Source organism: Ciconia boyciana, chromosome 11, assembly GCF_034638445.1.
Source record: "Ciconia boyciana chromosome 11, ASM3463844v1, whole genome shotgun sequence".
In the NCBI taxonomy this organism is placed as follows: domain Eukaryota; kingdom Metazoa; phylum Chordata; class Aves; order Ciconiiformes; family Ciconiidae; genus Ciconia; species Ciconia boyciana.
This window is the reverse complement of record NC_132944.1, coordinates 17,208,900-17,230,343: the sequence shown is the minus strand read 5'-3', so window position 1 is coordinate 17,230,343 and position 21,444 is coordinate 17,208,900. Positions and strand designations below refer to the sequence as shown.

At 45.6% G+C, this 21,444-nt stretch overlaps 1 protein-coding gene across 16 annotated transcripts in view; it reads right to left on the bottom strand.

Annotated features, from left to right (window-relative positions):
* The window catches only part of CADPS (calcium dependent secretion activator), a 226,025-nt gene that overhangs the window by 83,708 nt on the left and 120,873 nt on the right, over positions 1-21,444 (bottom strand). For 9 of the 16 annotated variants that reach the window (XM_072875817.1, XM_072875814.1, XM_072875827.1 and 6 more), the window contains exons 10-14: positions 16,366-16,474; positions 15,063-15,241; positions 11,186-11,188; positions 8,413-8,440; positions 3,670-3,806 (exon numbers count right to left, since the gene is read on the bottom strand). In XM_072875817.1, coding sequence (XP_072731918.1) covers positions 3,670-3,806; positions 8,413-8,440; positions 11,186-11,188; positions 15,063-15,241; positions 16,366-16,474 — 456 coding nt within the window. Of the gene's footprint in view, positions 1-3,669; positions 3,807-8,412; positions 8,441-11,185; positions 11,189-15,028; positions 15,242-16,365; positions 16,475-21,444 lie in introns of all 16 variants that reach the window. The other 7 variants (XM_072875813.1, XM_072875810.1, XM_072875811.1 and 4 more) reach the window with 2 other exon arrangements.

Sequence of the window (21,444 nt, the reverse complement as noted above, 5' to 3'; positions counted from 1 at the left end):
TTTGGTTCCTGGGGTAGAAATGCAGTTGAAATTGTTATATTCATCAAACACAAAGGACTCAGTCCTCTCTATGGGGTGAAATCTCAGCCCTACTGACACCAGCGGGAAGGCTGGCAACTAATTTCACTGGAGCCAGGTATCAAGGCCAGACTTTGGGGTGAAAGAAGCAGGAGGCTGGACCCAGCGCACCCCACATTGCTCCCCTGCACCGAGCTCTGAGAAGTGCTGGTCCTCAGGCAGACAGAAGGGATGGGGGCAATCACCCAAGATCGCTGCCATGGCTCACTGAGGGGAAGCCTGAGCAGAAGCTCAGAGGTTCAGTGATGAGCCTCATACCACGATGCCTCATGAGAGCATGGGCAAGCAGGCTATGGGTGGAGAGATCCAGAGCCCAGGAGGACCAGGTGGTCTCCTTTTGCACAGCAGAGGTATGAAATAAAAATCCTGCTGCTGAACCGGGCTCCAAAGGAGCAGTAAATGCTGCTCCCCACAGCCCCAGACAAAATCTAACGTTTGATGAAAGGCAACATTCAGACAAATCCCCCACATCTTCAGGCAGATTCTGGCTCTTGAATAAGATTTGCCTGGCGCAACCAGCTGACAACCAGCCAGTCTGGCAAACGCAGCCGATAGCGGTGACACACCGGGTGTCTCACCCCATCGCAGCCAGGTGTAGCTCAGTTTGGTCTCCCAGATGGTCTTCAACGGCATGAGGAAACCTAGAGGGGACATCGGAGGAAGGCCACAGAGCACAGGGAGCTCAGCTGTCCGTGTTCAACAGGCCGAACTGCATCGAGAAGGGGACACGTGTCCCAGGCACCAGCTGGGAGTGCAACGGGAGCTTTGAAGCTGGGTAAAGCAAAGCTTGGTCAGGGTTGGTGAATCACTGGCAATTTTTCTAATGGTAAATGCAGCTTTTGCGACAAACAGGGTTTTTGAGGGAAAATTTTCACTTTTCAGGAGCTGAATTTTCTCATCTACCATAGGTAAAACAAAATAATTTCATTTTGTAGCCTGCTTCATGGACCTTTTAATCTGACTCTTTCACATCATCTCAGCTTAGCTGGGCACTCTGGAAGACCACCTTTCCTCAGTACATGCTGTGCTGCATTACGTGAATCCCACGAATGCTGACACATCATGGGAAATACAGCTCCAGCAGGGACCCAGCTGCATGAGCCGGATGCCGGCAGTAGGTTGGGAAGTCTTGGGAAGAGTTGAAGGGCAGTCTCCGAAATAACACACATGTCCAAGCAGAAAGGAATGAAGACCCACGCGTTGTGTGGGGTCCATACTAAGCTGGAAGAGCTGCATACTCTCCCCAAAAGTCCAGGAAGAGCTGTGAATGCAATTGTGCCACCAGTCTGTGGACGATGGGCAGGAGCCCTCGGCAAGCGACGCAGACAACGCTCTTCCCCTTCCCCAGCACAGTGCTCTCTGCCAGCAAACATCACTTCTGCCATAGCTGAGATTAGTCAGCCAGCCTGTTTGTTTTCATCGGGATGCCTGGCTCAGCCAGCGAGTGGGCTCGCAATAACATTGTTTAACCTGGTTCCACGGAAAGGAGGCAACGCTGAGTTATCCTTGTGTCCGGGTAAGCCACTGTGTCTGGCTAAGTCTTCCCTGGCACCTCCACATCCACGTTTGAAAACAAGAAGAGCTGAGATGAGGCAAAACTCTGCAGGACCTTGCATGGGAATGTCCTGTAGGGAGAATAACAACTGCCCAGCTGCACACAGGGGGTCAGAGCAGGCTTACCACGGGCTCACAGCTCCTCCAGGAAAGCCAGCGCAGTGCTATCCCCAACATCCCAAAGACACAGCAAGAGCAATGGGAGCTCTTTGCAGTTCAACTCAAATTTTGAGATCAGTTTGTTTTTTTACACCATAATCAGGACAAAACCATAGCAAAATAAGTAAAGAAGCATGTGAAATCCAAGCATAGGTGAACACAGGCCATTATTCTCTTCTTTATAACACTCTGCAACGGGTGATTTGAAAGAAGATGGTTAATTGGTGATGCTCTGCTCCGAAGAGGCACAAGGTGCTGAGGGGAGCTCCACCGCTCCGGTAGCTTCTAGCAAGGGCCTAAACATCTCGATAACAAGCAGAAGTGTGGCTGGTGGGTTTCTTGAAGAGAAACATTGTTAATTATTTTCAGTGATGGCCTTGCACCTCTCCATGAATTTAATTCAACGGCCGCAGCTCTCCCACCAGGCCCGAGACTGCACAGAGACAAACCAGCTGCAAGCCAACCTGTCAGACATGCATGGATGGGGATGCTCTTCCTCGGGTCAGCCATGCGTGGGGAGCAGAAGCCGCATGCCAAATTCACTGCCTGCCGGAGCAAAGACCTCGATGGAACCGGTGAGAAACCTGCTGCAGGTCTGACAATGCTCCCACCAAGCCTACACGTACCTCCTGGGTACCTGCGGGTAAAGTGCACGCTGCAGCCTTCCCCCACCCCATCCTTACCTCAGGGGATGTCCTCAACTGTTCCTCCTAGCCCAGCCTCTCACCAGGAAAGTGACAACTCACTGCTAATCCGTTTACCGGACCTTAGCCTTTCTGAGGAGATCAGCCCTTGCGTGCGGTGCAAGGAGCAGAGCAGGTGAGAGGAGCACCATGGCGGAGGGGGACGTGGAGGACGGGATTTGAGACTGACAGCCTTCCTGCCAGCTGCTCAGTTGTGTTCCCAGGGTGCTGCTTTTAACAGCAAGCCACTCAAGAGCCCCACCTCCAGGGACTGCACAGCTGGCTAAAGGTGAAGGCTATCGGCACGGGGTGGTCCTTCTGCTGAAGATGACACCCCAGGGTGGAGGCTGCTGTGCAACACGAGGGCGGCAGGTCAGGATCTGTCCCGTGCCATGTTCAGGACAGGATTGGCATTTCAGGCCCCTCTAGAAAGGTTTCATCCTGTTGTTTTCTCAAAACCTAAGAGGCTCTTCATCCTCCCCACCAAAACCACTAAAAATTAATTGTTCAAGTTGTATTGTTAAAGGTTATTTGTTATTTAAATCCTCACAATACCTAAGAGCCCCCAAGCACTGCACCCCAGCCAAAGGCTACGAGCTGTCCCGGAGCGTCTCAGTGCCACCGTCCTATAGACCATGTTACACGGCAGTGGGCTGAGAGCTGCAACCTGCGCTCATGAGAATGATCAGGATGGGCACGCGACTACATGAGCACGGACAGACTGCAGCATCACTGCAGTTATCCACCTAGTCCCATCTGTTACCTGCTCGGGATCCCTGCTCATAAAGGCACCCAAAGCTGGGCCACAGTTATTCCTGGTGGGACTCCATTGACATGGGAGGTGGTACCCGACCATCATCTTTCCCCTGTTCTTTCATCCAGAAGACTCTGGAAGGCAGTGCGGGAGGCTGCAGAACATTGCTCTCTATTTCACATCCCCACACTGGAGTTTGTCTTTGCAGGAAGAAACATTTTAAGCATTGCAAACAGAAATGATAAAGACAGTGCAACTGGAGAAGAACAGCAGTCAGTTCACTGCAGGTAGCCCCTCAAAAGAAAATACCTCTGGGCCAAATTCAAGCCTGGTGTAAACAGAAGTCAATCTTCCAGCAACAGGGGGATTAGCCCCCACTCGCACTAGCTTTGACTTTGCTGCTTGATGTTTATATCACTAGAGACCAAAGAATATACTTGCCAGACAAGAATAGGAATCATTAAGTCTGTGGTCCAAAGTGAGGCGCTGAACCATCTCAAAGAGTGAAGCGTGGTCAAAGTTACAGGGATTGGAAGAGATAAATTCATCCATGCCATGCTTTTGAGCTCTATCTGCATCTGTTCATTTATACATATAGAGAAAGACACCATTTAGAGAGATATAAGACATTTTAGTTGACAAATACAACAGAAAAAAATATACAGTATGAAGCATGAAAGCTAAATGTCTCCTGTTCCCTACATTGCCATTAACTTTTCTCTTTGCAGGCTACACAGTACACTTTTCACCTCCCATTGTCAACTTGCATCAGTTATGGACTATCTTATTGCATTTAGGCAAAAGATTTTAGAATTAACATCTTGTCAACTGCTCATTATAGTGCATTTATTCTGTACTTAAAACCAGAACACAAACCCAAGAACTTACTCTGTATCTTACAATACGCTATGAGTTAACAGAATTTTGGCTCACATAAGTAAATTAGCTCCTATTTAGTTAGTTGCAGTTAATTATAATAGATTCTGCCATTCTAATGAAGTTACAGCTGTAGCATTTTTCTCTACATTTACTAGGTTTTCTAGGTATCAAACCAGTTACGCTGCTCTTTATCCAAATGCCAATGTTTGTCTCCCCGCAGCAATTCTTTTCCTAATGGCAACTTTAAATGCTACCTCACCGAAATAAAAAGATGCTCTTTTAAGCATTGCTAAGAAGTTAAATTGATATGTAGTTTGTTGCCACTGAGGCAGTAACCCGATAGTGCACCGGAGCTGCCAGTCATCCCGACGGAGGGGCTGAATTTCCCCTGCCTGGATTACGAGCTGCCATTTTTGGGTGAATTAACAGCCTCAACGTATTCACACTTATCTGCTTCGGGTGACGTTTACGGGCACTAACTCCTAGGGGCTAATTAATTAATCTCAACATGGTTAACTAAAAGTACACCGAATTCAGCAGTTGAAATGAAGCCGCCAAGCCGGCCTGGGTGCGGCCAGCCGGGACCCCGCTGGGAGCAGGCTTTGTTCTACCAGCGGCCAGGGAATTAAAGGACACCTTTCACTCGGTTTTGTCCGTGCTCAGCTTCCTACTATATGGGTTCTTGCCAAATCCTCGACAAAGAGAATAGGATTTAAATCCTTCCCCTGTTTATAGCCTCCTAGGGGAACTGGGTGGCCTGGAAACAATGTGGCTGAAAGGACACAAAAAATGCAGTTTTCCGCAATAGTCGTATATGGTAACTGTATTTGTTTTAAAACAAAATCCCTCTTTACCAGAAGAAACAAAAATCCTTCGTTTAAAAAAAATATTAAAAAAAGAATAAAAGGAGCTTTAAATGATAATGAGATAGTGTTCTTTTATACATGTTTTACTATTTAATATTAAGCTGTGAAGGATGGCATGCCTTCCTAAATACCTCATTCATGTCTGTGCTCTCAGATATTACTGATCATTGGAAGCAATCTTTACATTTTCTGTATAGTCTGTTGTTAGCTATATACAAACTATATAAATAACGTCACCCACTGGAAAGAAATCAGACAAATTAAAACCTGTAACATTTCAATTAGCTGCTAGCAATACTTAATTCAGCAGTAGCTGGCGATTTTCCTCATTAAAACCCTGCTGAAAAAACACTGATTTTTTTTCCCTAGAGCTGGTGACTTTTTGAGGGTGCGCTCCCCGTTTCGCTCCGTGCGCCGGGTCCTGCTGCCTCCCCCCGGCCTCTCTCCCCGGTCCCAAATCCCGCCTCTGCCTCCGCCAGCGGCTCTGTGCATTCCGCATGGGGACAGAAGAAGCCGCCGCCGGTGCCAAGCGACGTGGCAGTGCGAGGGCTGGCTCGGGGGACAGGGACAACCTCCCCGACGAGCGCATCGCCTCCACGGCACCTCTCCAGCATCCTTGGGCGTGGGACGTGAAGCCCACCCAGCCCTGGGGCTCACGGCACGGGCCAGCTCCCGTCTGTTTTGACAGCTTTCTGCCCCATCGTCTCTGTCCCTCTGGGCCAAGATCGATTTGATTGAGTTCACTCCCAAAGAGTTTGTCTACGCTGTTTTCGATTCTGTCCCTAGTGCCCGCAAAATGTTTTAACAGATATTATCAGATTATTTTTAATGGCTTGCTGCTCTGCCCAGCTCCACTGAGTTGACTGCAAGCTGACAAATTGGCTGGAGGCCTTCATTTGCCAGCTTCACTCAGAGATTTTATTACTTTTCAATTAGGAGCCCTGATACACTGTCAATCCTCCTGCTCAGCCAACGAGGCTCTGAGAGCTGAGTAAATCAGCTGGAAATTTGAAGAGTCCTCTAGCCCTTTAGCTGGTGAACTTTTTTGAACAGATGTGCTAGAAAGCATGTTTGAAATGACTATTTTTTACTCCAGACTAATAAGCTTTTTCCCACTTTATGTTCTCTGAACAAGGTGGACACAGAGCAGACTTTTGGTTGGTGTGAACCAGCCGAAGCTCTGCTGGTTACGATGGAGCTGAGGGTCTGTCCTGGGCTTTTTAAGATCTCCCTGCCCAAGGCAAGGGCACAGACAGTTCCCTGCCAAGCGCTGAGAACTGACACGGTGCTTAAATGGCCTTCACGACTGTCCATAATCAGGGGCAATTTTACTTTCATTAATCACTGCGAAGCAACACCTTACTGAGCATCCCGTTGGGTGCCTGCTCGAAAGCCCATTTGTCCCAAATCTCACCATCTCAGAACAACCACCCGAAGAGGGAGGCATCAGACACAGCACTGCCTGAGCTCGAGTGACCAAAAAAGTACGAGCCGCACGACGTCTGCTCGGTCAGTGGTTTAAAATAGGTTTTTCTGCCATGGGAAGGAAGACGAGCAGCCGCAGCTCTCTGTGCAGCCACCCAGCGCCGCAGTTCTGGCGTGATCAGGTCATTTTGCATCGGCAGAGCTGCGGGGCTGGGTGGGTGCACATTGCCCACCCCGGGGATAAAGCTGGCATGGTTTGAACTGGAGATGTCTTTGGAGAATGGTAATACACATATGTATTTCTCTTAAATGGAATATTTGCTCTGGGCCAGGTGCTTAAAATTCTCAAGAATAACTAGAAGCAGGATAACAAGGACAATCCTACACTAAACTCACCTTCCCTTAATCAATTGTTAGAAAATAAACATGCCATGCAAGTTGCGATTTATTTTTGCATTTTGATTTTTCCAATGTACTCACTTTTAAAAATGAAATTTAGGAGTCAAAGTATACCAAAAGCACTGAACTTCCTAGGCAATACAAAAAGAATAGCACAGATCTAATATTGGTCCTCTGCTCCAGACAGCTGATCTGTGTGATTTAAAATAATGCCAACATCTGCATACGAAGTAAGTTTTATATATTATCCATCCTCTTTCAAAATGGCTTGCACAGTTTTGATGAGATTTTAAACAAAGTACAAAATGAGAATGGCTAATATTCACACCTAAACTGTACAGCTAATTTGCAAGTACTTTAAATTAACTGTTTCAGTCAAATACGGTTGCTTTTTTGACCCTGCTCTGTTATTCTAGCTAAAAAGAAAGGAGAAACCAAAGAAAGAAAGTTATATGATGCTCCAGTAATTTACAATCCCTTCCCAAGGTGCCGTGCCAAGCTCGCTGGTGCTTCTTTGTTCGGGGCCCCAGCCAAAATGCTGCTGCAGGCCCACAAAAGTTATCTTACATATTTAGACAAGCTGCACACAACTGCAGCTGAAAGGTGTTTGATGGTGGTCTCGGAAGGGAGGCTGCCAGCGGAGGTAAATTGGCAGCACAGACTCCACGAACCTTTCTTCTGGAAAACTGCAGACTCTGGCCTTTTATATTGCACTTGGTCACCTACATTTTGGTCTTTTTTTAATACTGCCGGGTTTATTTTGTTCATTTTTATCCAGTTTGCGTTTTATCCTGACTCCATTAACTAGCCCCCTGCCACACACACACTCCCTACAAGTGTTTGAAATCAGAATCCTAAAAATCTGCCAGTGTCGGGAACACAAAGATTTCAACAACAACAACAATAACAACAACAATGAAAACCAAAGGACTGTCCCACCATTTGGTCCTCTGAGGGCTCTATTTCTCTTTATCTAACTGTTATTTAAAAAGGAAGAGACAAAACAGTCAAATCTCTCATTCTTTTTTTAAAATGGATTTCCCTGCCCTCTGCATTTCTTTTGCTCCAGCAATAATTTTGGCAGATTTTGCTCTGAGAGCAGTGAAGTTAATAGTGGGGGACAAGCTCCATAAAAGAATTCTTGTTATAAAAGGCTTTAGGTAGCCATTTTATTGTAAGAATTTCTTACTCCAGATTATTTCTTTTCGTTAATGAGTGACTTTGTTTTAGTACCAAAGGCAACTGAACATCCAGTAAATTTTACGACACGTTTGCTTATTAAAAAAAAAACCAAAACCAACAAACAAAAAAACCCGAACAACTGTAAATTAAAAGGTGACTTTGTATCTTACTCATCTGGAAAATGTGTGCTTGTCATATCTGCTTGACATTACAAGAATGAAGATGTGGTTTGGACAGTAACAAACAATGACACTAGTCAACCTCATCAGGAGACATGAAATAAAGGAATGACAATGATTGATGGCAGCTATTCATTTACAGATATTTCTAGAAAACTCTTCGCTGGCGTGGCCGGGCAAAGCGGGAGAAGTTTGCCAGCCTGCACGGTGCTCGCCGGCAATGCACCGCGGCGGGCGGGCGACGGCGTGCCCACCGCGACCTGCTGCACGCTCGGCCGCGTGCTCCGAGGGGCAGCGGGGTCCCCTCCTGCTCTTGCTGGGTAAGCGGAGCTAACGGACACGCTTGGGCTGCTACTCGTTAAAGAAATACCCAGGGGAAGCGCCTAGAAACCTCATTTTGTTCAACCATGTGGAGCGAGAGGCTTTACTAGCAAATACCGGTGTTCTGGAGGGGGAAAAAATCCCCGTACTGGGACTTGAAATGCCAGGCTGTTGATTGTGAGCGAGCTGCTGGCAGTGCCGGCTGGTGACTTACCAAGTCCCCTCCTCGCCGTGCACTACGGCATTGCCACGTCTGAAAAGTGGGGTGTGTGTGCATGTGCGTGCGTGTGTGTGCATGTGTGTGTGCGTGTGTGTGTGTGTGCGTGTGTCCGGGGCCCTGCAAACCTCCTCCCCGCTATGAGCTGCGGCCGCCGCAGCAGGCTGGACTCGCCTCTCAGCTGGATATCTAAGAGCTCTTTTTTTTTCTTCATCTTATTCCACGTTAGAAGATAGCTTTCGATTTAATCGGCTGTTTATTCCTGTGTTTTATGGCTTTTCCCCTGCTGCAAACAAATTCTTTTCTGCTTGAGTTACAATTTTAATAAACGATTATGAATGTTCCTGTAAATCACCAGACACGCTAGGCACTGAATTGAAATCTAAGTTATCTAATGTTTGGTAGTTAAATGAATAAGAATTTTTAGTATGCACTTACATAATTCCTTGTGTGGCAAGTTAAAAACACAGTTTTAGAACAGCTATTTATAATACAAAACATTGTTTCACAGCATTTTTATAACTATTTAAAAATATGTTGAATTGGATTACTATGGACACCTGTGAATTTGTATTTCATAAGTTAGAGTCCCATGCTTCTTAAAGCACGTAGAAGTGATTTACAGGCTAGTTTTAAATTCATGCAAGTTATGTGAGAACTGAATTAACATTTTAATTCTGCATTCCTGCAATGAAGCATCTGCAAGTTGACAATACAGAAGACACAGCAGCGTTCTCATGAGATCTCTAACTATCTAAAAAAAATAAAGCAATTAAAGCACAAAACTAATAATCTAATAGGATAGCAATGCATTGTAGTGCAAATACATGTAATGTTGCCAGACCCAAGTTCATTCATTCATTCACTCTTTCTTTCTTTCTTTCAAAGTGGCAAAAATCTGTATTTCCATCAAATTAAACTTTTTTTTTTTGCGGTAAAGTCTGATAAGAATCCTCTTTGGAAATCCAAACGTTTAGAAAACAAAAAAAAGAAAGAAAAAAGAAAGTGTCTGCTGAGAAGGAATTCTGCCTGCTACCCAGGGCTGTATTTATACACACACGCACATACTCACACACAGAAAAAAAAGAAGAAAAAAAGAAACAAAAGGAAGAAGAAGAAAAAAAGGAGTCTTGTTTGATGGCCAGGAGGGATGACACCGCCTGTTCCTTCTCATAATTGCATTCAGGTACTCTGGATACATATTTGCCAGCTCTCATGACCCACTGATGCTATTCCCTCCTAAGGAAAGCAGGCACTCACCAGGTATTAGAGAAGCAGCTTTAAACACCCATGAAGGATTTGTACCGGGTGTATTTAAGACTGAACAAAGACTATGGAGCTCTTTGACAGCACAAGTTTGTGCTTTTATCTTTTTCAAAGTAGGTATTCCAGTAGGAAAAGGTAAAATAATAATTCCCCTGGCTTATTGTTTGGCAAGCATAGCTTTGGTGATTGAGACCCACGCTAAAACATTAATTTACGATAATTTGGGGGAACAGCAGCACCCCTCCGTGACTAATGTATTTAAGTCGGAGTGGGTCAGCATCTCCAAACCCGGGGCAACCCAGAGAGCTGCCGCTTGCTGCCGAGATCATCCCCTACCGAGTTTACGGGAGAGGGAGCTACCAAACCTCGATGACTCAGGCTTGTTTTCACAAGGCACGTGCGGAGGGGCTTTTGGGGGGCTGCTGTGGAGTCCTGCACCTCGTCTAGGTCTCTCAGGGTCTCCTGCCCTACCTTTCTACGCTTTGAGGTGTCCACGGTTAGCCCCGCACGCTGGTGCGCTGCACCAAGCTAATCATCGGCACGGAGAGAAAGGATATTGTCAGAGTGCAAAATGATCTGTTTTCAGGCAGGAAGCAGTCAACTAGATGTAAATTCCATGAAACAAAAGAAGGTATTATTTACAGTTTTATTGTGATGTTAATTAATATTTACATCTTGGAATGAAAAATAGAAATGTTAATGATTGGCTTTACTAAAAGTATCACTTGATGCCAATGTGAAAGCCAGGGAGAGAAGGCAATTATGCAAACATCACATGCATCCTAATTTCAGTATGGAAACTTACATTTCAAACCTCAGTTCAGGAAAATAACATGGAAAGTTTGTACTACAAAATCTAAACATGAGAAAGATTTAAGAGAAAAAAAAGCACATTGCATATGTCAGATAATCTAGTCTGATTATCTGAGCTGTGCTAGCTACAGGGAAGCACTTACCCTTGAGTCCAGCTAGAAGTTAGCAGGGTAAGAAGGAACAAACCAGAATAACATAAAGACTAGCAACAAGGCTCAGGAAAGCAGACAGGAGCCCTAACCTAGCAGCTAAATATTTGGGTTCAAGCAAAGAATGAAAAAGAAACTTAAAGAAAATCAAACCAACCAAAAAAAAAACCAAACCACTTACAGCTGAAAATTTCTTAAGCAGCTCAATAAACCTTGCTACTTATTATGGGGGAACAAATCATTACAAATTCTCAAAATAACCAACTCTTTGTATATGGTGTGATTAACAGTCATTAAATATAAACAGACATTAAAAAATGAAATATAACCACAAGTGATACGTAAAACAAGTATGGACCAATCTTTCATGTTAAAAATAAAAGGGTTTAAAAAAAAAAAAAGAAGGTTGAGCATGGTTGGGAATTTTGTTTGATGCATCACTAACACAGAACGAACAAAGATTGGTGCTTTCAGACAAGTGACCACTTTTATGAAGCTTAAATATTGCCAAAAGGTGTAATATGTATTGGCAGCATTATTGACTATAATACTGTGCATGATTTCAACAGTAAACAAGAACAGTTTTGGGTTTTTTCTTTTATAATGCGAACATTGGAGAAAAGCACAGCTTTGCGTGAATGGAGTTTTTCTTTTAAATTGTAGCAAAACAAAAAAAGCAAAACTTTTCACTCTAACAGGTATTGCTCACCCACATAAAAGGAATTGTAGAGTCATACAAAAATTAATGAATAGCAGGATCTATTTTTTTTTTCAGTACTTAAATTGCAAATAAAATAAACTCCACCCTGGTTCGGAGCTGTCTGCTTACTTCCAAGTCAAGTGCTGCTATCGGACTGCGGATGAGAATTTGAGTGCTGCTCGAAGTTTGCATTTACTAAGTCAAAAGAGGCAGGAACCAAATGAATTCACTATTTCTCCCAAGTTTCCCCAACAGCAAAATATGTTGTTCTCAAGTTTATGTTTAACAGACAGCTCCATCACAGGAGCGGAGGGCTGGATTTTCTCTGCATGTGCATGCATGCGCATGTGCCATCTCGGACTGCTACAACATGAAAGCTATAACAACAGTTACTCATCAAATGGCTTAACATTTACTTCTTTGCACATCCTCATTCACCATAGCCTCTAATAAGCACAAAATATATGACAGGTATAAAGATAAATGTACAAGAACAAAATGTCTCGCAAGAGTCCTTACCTTTTTGCAGGCAAAAAAAAAAAAACCAAACCAAAAAACCCAAGCCAAAAAAACCCAATAACAAACCAAGACCCTTTTAAAAATGCAATACTTGATATGTTTGAATTTCAAGACTGAAGGAGCTGCGATATGTATTTCTGCATTTAAGCCTCCCGATAAACCATCATGTGTGGCATGCATGACTCACTTCTGCTTGTGATTATTTAACTGCTGCGCCCAATGACTTTTGCAATGAGCATTGCCACGTACAAGTGTTGAGATATGAAAAATGAGTAGCCTTTGCTGTTGAGATGAAAGTGTACTATGGTGTGCTGCCCTCCTCCTCTTGTAGGATGAAGGTCCTGTGCACAAAGAGCTTTCAGAGGGATCTAGATCCAAGGGAGGAGGAGGAAGGAAGACCGAGGACACAACACACTAGCCCAGAGGATGCTGAAGTAGCAAGTCATCATCAGACTGAGGAGCCGACTGCTTTTCCCCTGCCATGCTTCGGCACAACACAACCAAAAGGGTTTCACAGTGCCTGCAGCAAAAAGGGGAGCCTGAAGCCGCCCAGCTTATGGGGAAACACATTGTGGGTGGAAAGAGGGTGGTGGCATAAAAAAAAGCCGAATGATCCGGATTCAGAGCTGGTTATCGACATGAGAACAAGTGAGAGAAACTGAGGTCAGATCCTGACCCCCTCAGATGCCCTGGAGGGACGAGGGGGTGAAATCTCAGCTGTTTTCACCAGAAGAGAGGATGAGGGATCCCTGCCTCCTGGCAGGCAAGTGAGATGGAAAAAGCAAGGTCACACCTGTGGCATTTCCATAGCTTTGAGCACAGTCAGGCTGACACGGGGCTGCAGGACCACGAGCAGCACAAGTCTCTGGTGGACGTGCTGGGCTGTGGTTAGATGCAGAGGGGACTCCTGGGCTCAGCCACTGACTTCGCTGCTCCCTGGCAAGGACTAGGACAAACCAGCCGCCCCTTCTCCATCCCAGTAACCTAAGCAGGGGGGTTCAGCTCTCCCCACGCACACAGTGCTAGGCTGTGCATGGGGACAACACACCTGAAGGTCCATGGCCCTGGGCATCCCCTTTCCCTTCCCAAACTCCTGGCAGACTTTGCTACAGCTGCTGCCAGGCAATTACAATGTGTCTGGGAAAGGGACCATTCACCTGACCCCACATACTGGTCTGGCAAAGTGAAAATTCCATAAACATCAGGAATTTACCCAGCATAAAAATTCTCCAGGCCTGATGTCTGCAGGGATGGAAGAAGCCTGGAGGGAAAGGTGATTCCCCAGTTTGATATTCTCTCGCTGCCCTCATCCTTATCCACAGGGATCATCTGGGACGAGCAGGAGTGCATCCTCTTTGCACCAACCACACAGCTAAGAGCATCGCTTGTTAGGAGAGGGACCCACAAGCAGCATCCCTCTGCTGCTCTCCCTTGCTACGCTTTGAAGGCTTTTAGCATGTAAAAAAGCAGCTGTACGAGGACCTGTGCCTGCTCCATCCGCGAACCTGGGCAGAGAGACACACAACCCCAGGGAGAGCTCTCAGGTCAGCACGACTCAGCCACGTCTAGAGGCTAATCACAGCCAGGAAACTTCCCACTTGCAAAAGCCCAATTCCCACCTCCCATTTTGGCTTTCTGAGAGGTGTCCTTCCTTCAATCCTGACCCCAATCCTTTACATCTTGCACCCCCAAAGCCAGTGACCTGCCTGGGATGAAGAGGATGAGGGTCACTCAAATGAAAATCCTGACTAGGGGTTTACCACGCTGCATCATGCTGTGTCCTCATTGACAGCAGCAGCAATGCAAGGCAGAAGGGAGACCAAAATATGCAGGCATGAGGACAATAAGAAAAAAAAAAAGAAAAAGGCAGCAAGCAGAGGTTTTCAGCTGTAACACTGATGGTATAGATGTATGTCTTGCATTGTTATTTTCTATAAATATTGACAGGAAGAAGCTAAACCAATATAAAAGGCAGTCAAATTATATTGATAAGCAAGGGGCAGATTTTCTGAGTTCCTTACCACAAAATACTCCTTAACAGCTTTAGAGAGGCTATTTTAAATGTTAAAATCTGATTTAATTAGGACAATTTGCTAATATTTACCACTTTTTCTTATTTTACATATATTTTATGATACTAATTCTTAAATTTTGCTGAAACTAGCAAGAACTACTGTATGTTACATAACAAAGAGGCTCCAGACGTGTGATTGAGACCTTCAAGAAAAATGAGCGAGGAGGCATTCGTCTGGTTTATAATCAAATTACATTTGCAAGACAAAAGAAATTGCTCTAAATTTCAAATTAAGCAAACTGGGTATAACTGCACAGGACATGCAGCATAGCTACGACTTAAAAGATGATTGCTTTAAATTCACATCTAACTGGCCTGCAAAGCAACCTGTTAAAAATACCATATGTTTTCCCACAGTTGAATATTCAACAGGAGACCTCTTTTTGTGTGTGCATTTCATACTTGCGAGATTTGCACCTGTAGTTCTGAGCACGTGATGCATTTGATAGACAGCTAATGGCGCTAATGAATCGCTCTGATCTGGGTGTGCAGTTTATTGTGTGGGGGTAAAACGCATGTCTGCAGAAAGCAAGCTGGGTTCCAGGCTCTCAGATCCCAGTCTGTCCTTCATCAAGTATTGCACTTTAAAATACTCATTGACAAGTTCCCCAAGGAATTTTGTTTCTTGGGTTTGGTTGTGCTAAACACACAGGTTAACTGGGTCTGGATCCACTGATGTAAAAAGCAGCTTAATGATAATGAAAAAAATTTCGGTTTGGAGTAGAAAGATGTGTGCAAATTTTGATTTACATCAGTGCAGAAAATCTTTCCATCAAAGACTTCTGCTCTCTAGGAGAACTTATTTACTTACAAAATTGAGAGATTGGGGCGTCTAGCTGGGGTACGTTTCCTCCTTTAGCATTTAGCTTTTGCACTTGGGTAGGCGGCACAGGTTTGTGAGACTGGCCGGTGGCTCGGTACATGGCTTGGACCCACAGGATACGGTCCTGCTCATCATCACTTGCAAAAATCACCGTGTCTCCTTCCTTCACAGCGTTGAAGAATGCTCTGCCACCCTCCAAACCTGGCAGAAGAGGAAGCAACAACAGAGTTTTGCAGACTTTGAGGCCAGCCAGGGCATCTCCCCTGGCTTCCCACCCCATCACCACCCCGGGAGTCCGCCCAGCCAGCCTCGCACTGCCCTCGGCTCCTGGCTGAGCTCGGTCCCCTCCCCTGCACCAAACTCACCTGCGAGAGAGCCCGCCAGGTCCCCAGGTAGCACCCTGCCCCGCGATTACTGACACATGCTCAACACACTCGGATTAATTGCTTCTCTCACCTACAGCCCCGTCTGTGCCGGTCCCGTGTGGGTTGCACTGCTGGAGCTCCATTAAAAATGAGTTTTGAGGGGATGCGGTGGGAGGTTTCCCATTAGAGCGAGTGCACCAGTGCTCACACTGCGTAAAAGGTGCTCGGGTGATGTGCCTACTGCTGTCTTTGCCCTGATTCGGCACCCATCTTCCCATCTCTCTAACATCAAAATTAACTTGGAATCAAGGTCTTGACAACCAAACTACTGTGTCTTTCTTCATCTCCTCTGGGGACACTGTTATCCAAGGCATGGTGAGGATCACCATGATCAATGTGTCGCCCCGCCAAAATAAAAGAGATGTGGTGCTCCTCCACCTGAAGAAGTGTCTCAGCACCATGTACACAACAGGTACCTCCAGGTACCAGGGGGCTTTCTAATCCTGCCCCTTCCACTCACTTACATCTATCAGAGAGAAAATGGGGCAGGCAGAAATGCTGGGTTGGTCCCATAAATATTTTCTACAATAAAGACAGGCATAGCTTCTAACCTTTTATTTAGGGAATATAATCTGAAGGCACAGGTTAGGATCATCACTCGATTTGAGCATTCAGTTCACAATCAAATTTCATTGAGATTTAAGCGTCTAATTCACTTAGGCTCCCCAGAGGAGACGAGTCTTTCCCTCCTCTGGTGCAACTCCTAGCTCAATTCCTTAGATCTATTTATAGTAAAGTCACGCATAGCTAATGATCAGTAAACACAAACATATTTATAATAATGCTGATCACAGTGCAGCTGCAAGCAGGGAGAGAGAGAGGACTCCCCTTTGGGAGCCGTATGCAGCGCGGCGAGCACGAGCACCTGTGGGCGCAGCAGCGAGCTGCTGGCCCCCGTACCTGGCTGCGGGTCGGTGTAGTCCACAGTGTATCCGTCGAGCTGCAGCAGCTCTTGAGGTTCAGCTTTTTTCTCCCGGTAGCTGCACATAGCAAATGTATATTGACTAACCTGAAGAAAATCACAAAGCTAAGATGGCACCGGGTGATCACGACAAGGCAATCCAAAGCACTTACAAATTCCGTACGCTGACGGCGCGTTTACAGGGACTGGGAGTGGTGGGGTAATTTTGACGGTCATTGCCCGTAGGAGACAGACTAAACTTTTTACCTGGTTTTTGCAAAGCTCTCTCTTAACACACCCTGCTGCGTCAGGCGTCTAATTCTCTGCATCAGTACATACAGCGGTTTAATTTCCTCCAAAAGAGGAAGCTCCATGCTTTAAAACCCTCTATCATTCATCCCCAGACAAGTGCAAGAGTGACACCCTGTCACAAACAATGTGAGCTAAATTGCTAGGTGCCAGTCATATTAAAGCAATCTTAAGATCCCACTGATCTCGGCAGTTGTTGTCATCAGTGCTGTAAATGGCAGCTCTCACTCCTCTGAGGTACCATCTGCATGACACGATGCATTCAATGTCAAGCTCTTGACGGAAGCCGACTCAGCTGCAGGGGCTCTGCCAGGCTCCCCATCGCCTTTAGGAGGCCATCAGGCCGCATCAAGACCCCGCGCGTACTCGGCGTGCTGCAATCTGGATGGTCGGCAAGAAGCTCGGCCAGGGAGGAGAGGAGAGGAGAGGATTCTCCGTGCCCCGGGCTAGGAACTCACGGGGAAATTTACTGTCAAATGATTTCAAATGACTTTGTTAAGGTTGTGTCACATCCTGGACGCCTGACGTAATTTTATTAGTCTGGACATTTTCTCGACCTCTGGAGGAAACTTTAAAACTCTGGTGGGTGGCAATGGATCGTGATCGTCATTTCTTGGAGGTCGGGAGAGATCCTGAATGATGGGCGAGCGGCTGGGACGGGGAATTTTGCCTCCAATCTCCAGACAAATCGCTCGGCTACAAATACACATGCAGCACCTATTTTGGTGGCATCTATAGCTAATAAAATGTCATTTATTTAAGTCGGGGACCCGTCTATTGGCATAGCATCTCCCAGCCGGCGCTCAGTATATTGCTGCCCTCTACGGGCTTCTGCTAGCTGCCAGCCTGCTCTCAGCAGCCCTGCCTGCACCCTGCCTTCCTCCAGGAACAGCTCCAAAAGCCACCTAAGAATAAACCCTATCATTAACACATTTGTGGGAGTAAGACTAAAAGTGATGCTTTAAGCATCTTGCATCCTCCTTAAAACTACCAGCACTGACGAAAGATTGACAAGTAACAGACCAATAGCAAGAGCACACCAGTGCATATTCTATGCTATGAACTTTGAATGCATACCATCGTACCGGCAACACAAAAATTAAAAAGATTAACACGGAGAAATCTAAAAATAACGTAGTGCCCCACAGCACAATATTCAGACGACTCCTGCAGTGTTCATTCAGTTATACTTGCAGTATATTGCTGCCATCTCCTGGAGAAACTCTTGAATGTGCTTTATTTACGGTAAGATCCTGGAGATTTCATCTGAGCGGTGAGGATTTGATTTCCCTGTGTTAGACAGCCTGAACTTCAGGGACTGCGAGATAAATTTAATTCCTGAAATGAGTCAGCGCTAACCTACGCTGACATTGACTGAAAACATTAATACAACTAATGTTTTTTCCTCTCGTGTACACTCTGTAGCAACAGGTAAAATTCATTCAGTAGTTCCGTTTCTTCTTCTCTGACCCTGAACACAAGGTCTGAATTTCAGGCTCTTCTTCAGGTACAAATAATTCCTCTCATCTTTGGACTCAGAAAATATTCTTCATCCCTATCAATAAGCCAACCATACCAACACAGCAGTAATGTATAGAAACACATGCATGCATTTCAGAACTTATACTTCTTGTGTTAAAACTTATAAAAGACAGATGTAGACAGTAGGCTCTGGTGGAGCCATCCTGGGACAGAGGCAAAGCAAACTGTTAGCATTCACAGGATTTCCTTGGAAGAAGCTGCCCTACATCATTATTAGAAGAGACCTCTAAGAGAAACCTACAGGTGGGTCTACAACGTGCGATGAGCCAGGGCTCATCTGGGTTCACATCCTACTTCTTCTCTACTCACACAGCTCAGGTGCAAAGCCCGAGCTCAGGATTGCCCAAGAGCCTGCTGGCAGGCTAGGATCAGGCTGGAGGGAGGAGACAGCTATCGATGGCCTCTGGAAAAGGTGCCAATGGTGCCATGCAGAGTGCCCGCACCTGAACAACTCGAGCTACTGACTTCAAGGACCGGCATACCAGCCTGTCTGTCCTATCCTGTTGCCTAAAGCATTTACTGCTTGGGGTCAGAAAGAAGCTGATGCCCTGGCTACCAGTGCAATGTAGGTCCTTCCATTTACGAGCGGTGGTAAAGCAAAACCCAACAAAATGAGATTCTAGAAAGCTCGGTATGTCACGAGCGTGCTTCGCTGCTGAACAGCACTGTAGGGTCAAGTGGAGATTGCAGCTTGCCTTTCATCAGTCCTCTAAAATATTGTGCTTTACAGAGCCTGCTTTCTGTAGAAGCTTAGAAGTGGCCAGACAAGTGAAACAGTTAATAGGAGAAATTAATCTTACAGCCTGCTGAGTTCACACTGAACCATAGCTGCATATGAGAACGAGCGAGCAGATGGGATGGGCAAGATGAATGCTTTGAGTAATTGGAGAAAACACAGATACAGCAAGGAAACTGAAGGAAGACAGAGGAGAAATCTCTGCCCAGTGAGGGACAAACTCTCAAAGCAGCTGGGATTTCATCCAGGGACTCGATGAGGGCCAGGAAAGGAGCATCTAAGGAAGCCGAACTGAGCAAAACTAAAAGAAGGGAAATAATCCAAGGCTGCCCTGGCTGGCTCATTACAAAAAAGGGAAAACGCTTTGAGAAATAATTTGAGACAAAAGAACAGAAGGAAAAGAAAGTGGCAAAAAAGAGAAAAAGACAAAGAAATTCAGGAAAGGGGAAGCAGACAGCAGGAGACAAACGCCAAAGTTCACTATTCCCAGGCTGCTAAATTAGATCTGACTTTCTTGGCACTCCACCATATTCTGTCACCAGCTATATAATCCGACTGATTAATAAATACAGTAGATATGTATTAACCAGTCCTGACTTCGTCCTTGTTTTTCCACCAGAGACTCCTGCTCTAGTGAGCACTGCTTTCCCCAGGATCCTGCTCAAACCTGTTAATTGTCGTCCCTCGCACTCCGAGCTCAGTCATCCGCCTCCCCCTTTCTCACTGTTGACATAACACCGCCCCACTTGGGTTAAATTCTTAAATGGACCTTTCCTAGATTAACAGCATGCATTTTGTCCCAAGGGAGAGAAACTGTGCTAAGATACTGCCAGCTGTAATACAGCTTTCCACTTTGATGGGAGACTCTTGTCCTCTGCTCGCAGCTGTACGTTGCCTCCCGAGCCCTTTCCTGACACAAATGAGCAGAGGAAATGATCTAGCTTAAAGAAACAAATGTGAAAACAACAGTTTTCACATCTCAGCCTGTCCATTCAGCCCTGAACAATTGCACATAGCAGTTGTCCTAACTTCTTCCTTCAAGCAGGAGGTGTGCTCTCTTCAGCCAGGGCTGCATGATGGGAAGCCATCCAACGTGAGTATGGACAGGTCATGCAGGACCTACCATAGCCAGGTGTAATGACCTGTGGCATCTATTTGACCAGCAGTTCCCAAACATCTTGTATTTATCATCAACACTCAAGGTTTCTCAAGAATCACCACCTATGCCCAGTTCTCAGCGAGGGTCTAACTGAAAACATGATTTAATATGATTATGGGGACCAGCTACGGGTCATTTACCTTGACTTGAGGACCACAGTGTAGGACCGCTGGTGTAGTACACCGCAATTTTGCTGAATTATTTTCAAATTCTGTTGGTTATTCGGAGTTACTGAACACTTACTTCATTTCATTTTATCCCGAGTCAGCTGAGCTTTGCTAAAAGCAGGAGCTGTCACTGTTAGTCTAAATTATAATGAGTTCAGGGAGTCTGTCACTAGAACAATAGATCCAGGCGTAGACACTGCAACTGGTTTTAATCTGCAGAGAGTTGATCTGGTTCCAACAACATTCTGCAAACACCATCAGACACAATCAGCTGAAAACTGCTTCAAGCTACTCAGCAGACATGTCATCCAGGTACCATGGAGTGTTACTTCCCATATGCTGCCAGAGCACAGAAATGGGGTTATGACAAAAGAAGAACAGATTCAGTCTGAAATCTCAGTGTAATTAATTCACTTGCCCTTAAGAATCATTATAAGAAATTTCCTATCACAAAGCCAGCAAACCCACCAGAACCAACAATAGTGTTGTTGCCAGAACAGCACATTAGACCCTGCGAAGAATTAATACAAGCTCTGTCAGCTATCAAAAATCCCAGCTTTTGCACCATCGAGGGTCTAATTGGCAAACTGGCTGAAATTTGTATGCTGTGCTCAGGCAGCTGATATAGCAACTTAGGAAACACTTATAACATCTGCGATGGATGTACATTTGCTTTCCTAACCAGTCACGGAGAACTTTGCCCTAAATTGCTCCATTGCTTTCGCTTACCACTGCCACTGGCATTACTGTTGCCTTTACGAAGCATTTTCCTCACTTGTGATGCTGCGGACCACTTCCATCCAAGCTCAGGGCCATATTCTGCCATCACTTTCACGCTGCATATCTCAGGATTTAAAATTAGGCAAGTAACGAGTCTCTGCCATGTAATTTACATCTAATCAGTATTCTGCTCTTCTGCTGCTCATCTCAAAGGGTGTCTATGAGAAGGGTGGGCAGCGTGCAGAGAGGACTGCGATTCATTCGAAAGAGAAAACTATCCCCTCTTAACGCATGGGTGCATGCCGGAGGAGCGTACGCACCAGCTCTGCCAGCCACGCCATGCTGTAAACCTTCCCCGAGGGGCTGAACCAAGTCCACCCAGCAATGCTTGTGCTGGAGAGGTGAGGCCCAGTTCTAGAAACGGCACAAAGGAACCGCTCTCACC